Genomic DNA, 7493 nt, shown 5'->3' on the forward strand with positions numbered 1-7493 from the left:
TAGACATTGGCGACGATATGGTTGGAATGATACAAGGGACTGTGGGAAATCCACATATCGGTACAAGTGTTGACAGTAATGAAGCACAGAGCACTGATCCCCATGCATCTGAACCCCAGCTCGGTCCAAATGCAGAGACTGCAAACTATTTCAAACTTCTTCAAGATGCACAAAGTGAATTGTATCCGGGTTGTCAGAAGTTCACTTCTTTGTCATTCATTGTTCGGCTTCTACATTTGAAGGTGCTTAATCAGTGGACAGACAAGTCTGTTGACATGTTGCTTGAGTTATTGAATGAGGCGTTCCCGTTGGGTGTGAAACTCCCGGACTCATATTATAAAGCTCAAAAGATCACAACAGATTTGGGCTTCACATATGAGACATGGGATGCATGTCCCAACAGTTGCATGTTGTTTTGAAACGAGGACGCAAATCTTGATAAATGTGTCATATGCAACAGTTCAAGATGGAAATCAAATGGTGATGGTGGTTCAAATGGTCCTCACAATGGTGGCAAACAAATAGCTGCAAAACAAATGAGGTATTTTCCTTTAAAGCCAAGGTTGCAGAGGCTGTTTATGTCATCCAAGACGGCTAAGTTAATGAGATGGCATGCAGAGGAACGAACTAATGACGGTGTCTTTAGGCATCCTGCAGACTCCCTTGCATGGAAAGATTTTGATCGTCGGAATATTGACTTTAGTAATGATTGCCGAAGTGTAAGGCTTGGCTTAGCATCTGATGGTTTTAACCCATTCAGGACGATGAACATAGTTCATAGCACTTGGCCTGTTGTACTCATTCCATACAACTTGCCGCCATGGATGTGCATAAAACAACCATTTCTAATTTTATCTGTGCTTATTGACGGCCCGAAAGGACTTGGTGACAAGATTGATGTGTATATGCAACCGTTGATTGAGGAGTTGAAAGAACTATGGAATGACGGTGTCTCCACATTTGATGCATCAACAAATCAAATGTTTCAAATGCATGCAGCTTTACTGTGGACAATTAGTGATTTTCCTGCATATGCAAACTTGTCAGGATGGAGTACTAAAGGCGAATATGCATGTCTTTGTTGCAATAGAGAAACTACATCGTGTTGGTTGAAGCATAGTAGGAAACAATCATACTTGGGTCATCGCAAATTTTTACCTAATGGCCATAAATTCCGAAAGGATAAAGTATCATTTGATGGTAGTCGGGAAGTCAAATTCAAACCAAAATTGTTGTCTGGAACTGAGATGCTGCTACAATTAGAATCTGAGGGTATTTTAACCCAATACAAGAGGGATGACCTTAAGGAGAGGCATAGGAGACAAGTAGAGAAAGAGAAAGTTGGACATCGCACCCATAGCTGGAAGAAAAAGAGTATCTTCTATGAACTGCCATATTGGGAGCACAATCTAATTAGACACAACCTTGATGTGATACATATAGAGAAGAATGTTTGTGATAATGTGTTGTGGACAATATTAGGGGTTGCAGGAAAATCGAAGGATGGTGTTAATGCTCGGCGTGATTTACAAGAAATGAATATTCGAAAACCCCTACATTTGCAATTAAGAGGGTCGAATAAAGCTTATTTACCACCGGCACAATTCACGATAACCAAGGATGAGAAAGATTTGTTCTTGAAAGTATTGAAGGAAGTTAGAGTTCCCGACGGGTATTCATCCAATATATCGCGTCGTGTGCGCTTACATGATAGAAGTATTGGGGGTCTTAAGAGCCACGATAGTCATATTCTGATGCAACAACTAATTCCATTGGCCATTCGAAGATCGTTACCAAAGAATGTAATTGAACCTTTGATTGAATTGAGCAATTTCTTTAGACAATTGTGTTCCAAAGTCAATCGTACGACAGATTTGCAATATATTCAAGATCGTATCGCCGTACACTTTGTCATCTAGAGAAAATATTTCCTCCTACTTTTTTTGATATAATGGAGCATTTGCCTATACATCTAGTTGACGAAGCATTATTGGGTGGAGCGATTCAGTTTCGATGGATGTATCTAATTGAGAGGTATCTTCTTACTTTGAAGTAATATGTGCGTAATAGAGCTCGTCCAGAAGGTTCAATTGCTAAAGGATATCTTATGGAAGAATGCATGAATTTTTGTGCACAATATCTCAATGATGTGGAAACTAAATCTAATCGACCCACGAGGAACTACAGTGGTGATGATAATCTAGGTCGTGCTGTTGGTGAAATCACAAGCTTTTATCTTGATAACACTTCTTGGGTACAAACTCATTGGTATGTCTTATTCAATACAGCCGCGGTTCAACCATTCATAAAGTAAGTTATGTCACTCACTCAATATTTTATTATGTTCCATTGAATTTTGAACCAAATTTTGTTTTTTGATAAAAATTCAATTTACACAGCAAACACCTTGAAGAACTTAAGGTCAAAATGCCTCGTGTTGACGATCATCAGCTTCGGCGTGAACATTTTGAAACTTTTCACGTTTGGTTCAAGGAACATGTATGTATTTAAATCTACAGATTCTATTTACCTAAGTCGAACTATATTTTAAATTTTACAATTTTTATTATTTAAAATAGGTTCAAACTTTGCGAAGGACTAGTGATGTCACATTTTCTGAAGAGATTACTGTATTGGCAAATGGTCCTCATAACCTGGCAAGGAGGTTCAACGGGTATATAATGAATGGGTTTCGGTATCGAGTAAAGGCCATGGATGACCGTCGAGCCACACAAAATTGTGGTGTAGCTTTGAAGGCAGATACTATAAGTTATGCTAGTCGGAAAGACAAGAATCCTCGTGTGGGGTCTGTGTACTATTATGGACAATTGACAGATATTGTTGAGATTCGACATTCCAATGAGAAGAAGCATGTGTTGTTTAAGTGTGATTGGATTGACAACATTCACGGAAAGATACAAGATGTCTTCAATTTCACATTAGTCAACTTCAATCATTTGTTGTATCGAGATGATAGAATTACTAATGAACCTTTCATCTTGGCATCCCAAGCAGAGCAAGTTTGGTATGTTGCAGACCCGTTACAACCAGACTGGCAAGTGGCGGTGAAGATGTCTCAAAGAGGTTTATTTGATATGAGTTCGACTGATCCACAAATTGAGCCATATATGAGCCAACAATTGGAAGAAAATATAATGCTTCGTGATGAAGAAGTTGGTTGGGTGAGGGAAGCCGCAGAAGGGGAAACAGTTGATGTTCAAATAGGTTGATATTTAATCAACATCAGTAATTCACTTAAGGCCAAGGTTGTAGTTGATCATCAGTTTCTTAATTTACTTTGTCTTTGTAATTGTATTAGTTCAATTAATGTCATATTATAGTTGATGACAAACCATTATCTATGTTTCTAATTAATGTTATATTGCTTGCAGATTATTATGGGAAGGAAGAGGAAACCTGATCATCCCCGGCGCATGATGTCCGACGTGGTATGTAAGAGGACATCAGCGGCACCACCATCAGAGGAGGCATCACATTGACCACCATCAGAAGGGCCATTAGTGCCACCATTAGAGGAGGCATCACAGCGAGCACCATTAGTGCCACCGCATCGACCACCATTAGTGGCACCACAGCAGCTATCATCTACTCAGCCATCACAGCGAGCACCATCAGAGGGGCCATTAGTGCCACCGCATCGACCCCCACCAGTGGCACCACACCAGCTATCAGCTACTCAGCCTCTAGGCTTACCATCGGTGCGTCCACCATCAGTGGCACCGCAGCAGCTATCATCCCGACTAGAGTCATCGGCTTATGAGCCATCCGCAGGTATATAAATTTGCTTTGATTTGTATGAAAATTATTTAAATATATATTTATTTGTTCTCATTACATATAACTTGTTTATTTTCATTGTATTTTTCAGATCCTTCGACTTCTTCACAGCCTCACTCAGGTATAAGAAATTGATTTGTATTGACATTATTTAAATTTGCATTTGTTTATTTTCATTGCATATTGTTTATTCTTATTGTATCTCACAGGTCATGTTAGTTCTTCATCAACCTCGAGTAGGCGTGGTAGAGGATGTGCCAAGGGCATTAGGGAGTGGGGTACCGGTACCAAATTGGACATACAATTTGATGAAAATTACTGTCCAATAGGGGATAATGTGTCTAAGTTAAGTACTCAACTTGGCATTATTGTGCGAAATGGTAACATTGTTCCTCTTACTTTTCTTGACTGCAACACTATGCCTGATGATATTCTTAATGCTATCTGGAAGGATGTGAAGGTAAAAGTATATTTTTGTCCAAAAATTTAAATTCCAAAATTGTGTTATTATTATTTAAACCTTGAAATTGTGTTTTATAGGACAATTTGAATATATGTCCAGAGGAGTACAAGCCAATCTGCATGAAAAACTGTAACAGCATATGGAAGGATCACAAGAATAAGATTAAGTGTAAGTATTTCAAGCCTAGAAGTGAAGATCCTAATCTGAAGGATGATGTTCCTTTGCACATTGTGCCAAGCCAGTGGGAAGAACTTGTGGAGTATTGGCGTACTTCCGATGCTGAGGTATACAAATAAGTTATATGTATGATATGTAAACATACAAATCATATTTATATACTTACATTTGTTGAACCTATTATAGAAAATTGCAACTAGGAACGTTAAAAATCGGCGAGCTCACGGTATAGCTCATACCACAGGGCGTACTACTTTCGCTCAGATACGGCATGAGGTTTATATTTTACTGTTTTATTTTTGTATATAAATAAACATTGTATATTTACAAATTATTTGGATTCTAATTTTCATATTTCTAAGAAAATGTAGATGACCAATAAGGGGGAGTCTACTGATAAGATGAATGTTTGGCTTATGACACGTAGAGCAGATGACCCAGAGGTTATCCAGACCTTGGTAGTTTCCAAAGACCTTTGATTGTATTTAAAGTTTATTTTTTATTTTTTGTGTTAACTATCTTAATTTGGCATATACTTGTATCTCTTATTCAATACAGGATGAGTTTAATGGCCAACTCTCTATGCTACCTGAGGATTGTCGGACTTTGGAGGCTAGGAATACCATTTTCCATGAGTTGATAGGTACTGACAATCATGGATATTGTCGCACATACGGGAGAACTGTGCCTCGGAGAGCAGTGTATAAAGATTGTGCAGGGCCATCACAGTCAGCACCCCAGCCATCGACTATTGTTCAGATCACCTAGCAGGTTCGTGCGGAGCTAAGGGATGAGTTGAGGGAGGAGCTGAGGGAGGAGATGAGAGCAGAGTTCTCTACACATTTATAGCAGCTGAGAGCTGAGATGATGGCCTTTGTGTCACAGGGGGCAAGTGTGGATCCTAACAGACAGGTTCGATATAAATTAAATTGTTTGATAGTTAAATTGTCACACAACATTATGTATAAAAGATTAACACATTATGCGTTGACTATCATAGGCTCCTAATACATCGAGTGGCCACCGGGCATTTAGGGAATCTGCAGAAGACAAGAATCCATATACACCACCACCAGAAGATCAGGTATAAAATGTAACTTTACATTCTAAGCTAAAATGAATTCGAGGTGTTAACGTCCCAAAATCACCAAAAGGGGTCGGTTTAGCACGGAACTTGGCACACACGACCGCCTAGGCACGAGAGACTTGAGGGAGAAGACGGAACTCCAATCGGGTTTCCGGTTTGGGAGTTAGAGACGAATTTCACTCTAGGCAAACTAGTTCTTTAAGAAACTAGAATTCGAGGTGTTAACGTCCCAAAATTACCAAAAGGGGTCGGTTTAGCACGGAACTTGGCACACACGACCGCCTAGGCACGAGAGACTTGAGGGAGAAGACGGAACTCCAATCGGGTTTTCGGTTTGGGAGTTAGAGACGAATTTCACTCTAGGCAAACTAGCTCTTTAAGAAACTAGAATTCGAGGTGTTAACGTCCCAAAATCACCAAAAGGGGTTGGTTTAGCACGGAACTTGGCACACACGACCGCCTATGTAACGCCCTAACTTTCAGGCCGTTAATTAAGTACAATATTACCACACAAATAGGATAGATAACCAAACCATCTTAATATACATATATAACCAGAGTTAGTACCACGGATCATTCGTTTATTTTCCATTGCAGGATTACAAAACATTGAAAACAAAAACAACTAGTCTAATTCTTCAAATGAACCACCGCTCCAACACTTCATCGTATTTGCCTTTGCAATAACTTTCATCATTATAACTGCTTCACCACCTGGCATGACACGCCATGAGCTTGGAATGCCCAGTAAAAACACACACATCCCCATATCTTCTATCAACCAATCAACCATATATAGGACAAATTGGGTAACATAACGCGCAAAATTACAACAAGGTTCCATGAATTAGTAGTTTGCCTAGACATCTAGGATCCCCCAAAGAGATCCTACTACCCAACCACAAGGCTGAACACCGGATTACTCAGACTCCCCCTTTTGCTGCTTTGCAGACCTTACCACCTATGCCCACCTCCTGGTTATTTATCGGTTAGTGACATTGATGGACCTCAAAAGGGACGGCCAAACAAGTGGGCTCGCTTACACCCAAATCGTGCCTAGGGCTCGCTTACACCCTACACATACCATACCAAATCGTGCCTAAGGCTCGCTTACACCCTGCACATATCATACCAAAGGGCTCGCTTACACCCTGAAACCACCGCATAGAGTCTGAATACAACCGTGTCAACCTAGGGGCTCGTTTAGACCGCTTGCGCAAGACTTAACTCATTTGGTTTTAATTCCATTCACATGTTCAATACATAAATCATTCTGAAGCACAAGGGTGAACGTCACCCACTACCAACCCCTTTCCATTTCCCATTTATTAGATCTTTTGCCAAGCAAGCTAGTCACATTCGGTAATTCGGTAATATAAAAGAGCATGAGACAAACATAAGAAATGAAATATAGCCCGTAATAATCATACATAGGTATGGTAAGGCAAGAAAATAACATTAGGCATGCTTTAAAATACTTAGAGACAAACAACACAACAAAACACCATTTCCAGCACTGTTCGGTTCTGCATGGCTAACAAGAGTGCTTTGGGAAAAATACTTCTAGGTCAAGTTAGGGGCTGAAATTGCACAGAAATAATAATTAACCTGTCTAGTTTCAATTCCAATTCACAGAATGTGCATAGCACCTCCAGAAATTCATCTACAAACTATATTCGAAAACCTGTCCAGATTTGTCACCCTTTGGGGAAACTAACTTTTCTCTCAATCTACCCGATGGTTTTCACTCAAATAAAATCTGTTGGAAAGAGGACTCAGAGTTCTAAATTTTGATGGAAGAACCAACATGAGGTGATTTTTCTAGAATTTTATAAAATTTCTAAAAGTGGACTGTTTTTCAGAGATTTAGGACCATATTTTTCAACAATTTATCCAAGCCCTAAAAACAAACAATTTGGAGCTAATAAAATTTTCCCAAACTCTAAACACACCAAATATCCCACCATA

At 39.5% G+C, this 7493-nt stretch overlaps 1 protein-coding gene and 1 long non-coding RNA gene across 2 annotated transcripts; both read left to right on the forward strand.

Annotated features, from left to right (window-relative positions):
* The first annotated feature begins 2928 nt into the window (after nt 1-2928).
* LOC145801645 (uncharacterized) lies at nt 2929-4149 on the forward strand. The gene is made up of 4 exons (XR_014343273.1): nt 2929-3266; nt 3393-3792; nt 3890-3919; nt 4008-4149. It is a non-coding gene; the product is annotated as an uncharacterized LOC145801645 (long non-coding RNA).
* A 101-nt stretch (nt 4150-4250) lies between these two features.
* LOC145800459 (uncharacterized) lies at nt 4251-5206 on the forward strand. Its single transcript, XM_082890138.1, has 4 exons — nt 4251-4545; nt 4625-4714; nt 4810-4896; nt 4997-5206. The coding sequence occupies exons 1-4, from the start codon at nt 4381-4383 to the stop codon at nt 5204-5206; spliced, it is 552 nt and encodes a 183-aa protein (XP_082746264.1). The 5' UTR covers nt 4251-4380.
* Nucleotides 5207-7493: the final 2287 nt, after the last annotated feature.

Source organism: Camellia sinensis, chromosome 10, assembly GCF_055761805.1.
Source record: "Camellia sinensis isolate YWXY chromosome 10, ASM5576180v1, whole genome shotgun sequence".
Classification (NCBI taxonomy): Eukaryota; Viridiplantae; Streptophyta; class Magnoliopsida; order Ericales; family Theaceae; genus Camellia; species Camellia sinensis.

Excerpts from the sequence above, each read along its gene's own strand:
- LOC145800459 (XM_082890138.1), top strand. The coding sequence starts at position 4,381 with ATGAAAAACTGTAACAGCATATGGAAGGATCACAAGAATAAGATTAAG. Across the intron at positions 4,546-4,624 it reads GGCGTACTTCCGATGCTGAG|AAAATTGCAACTAGGAACGT; the intron begins GTATACAAATAA and ends AACCTATTATAG. Across the intron at positions 4,897-4,996 it reads CAGAGGTTATCCAGACCTTG|GATGAGTTTAATGGCCAACT; the intron begins GTAGTTTCCAAA and ends TATTCAATACAG.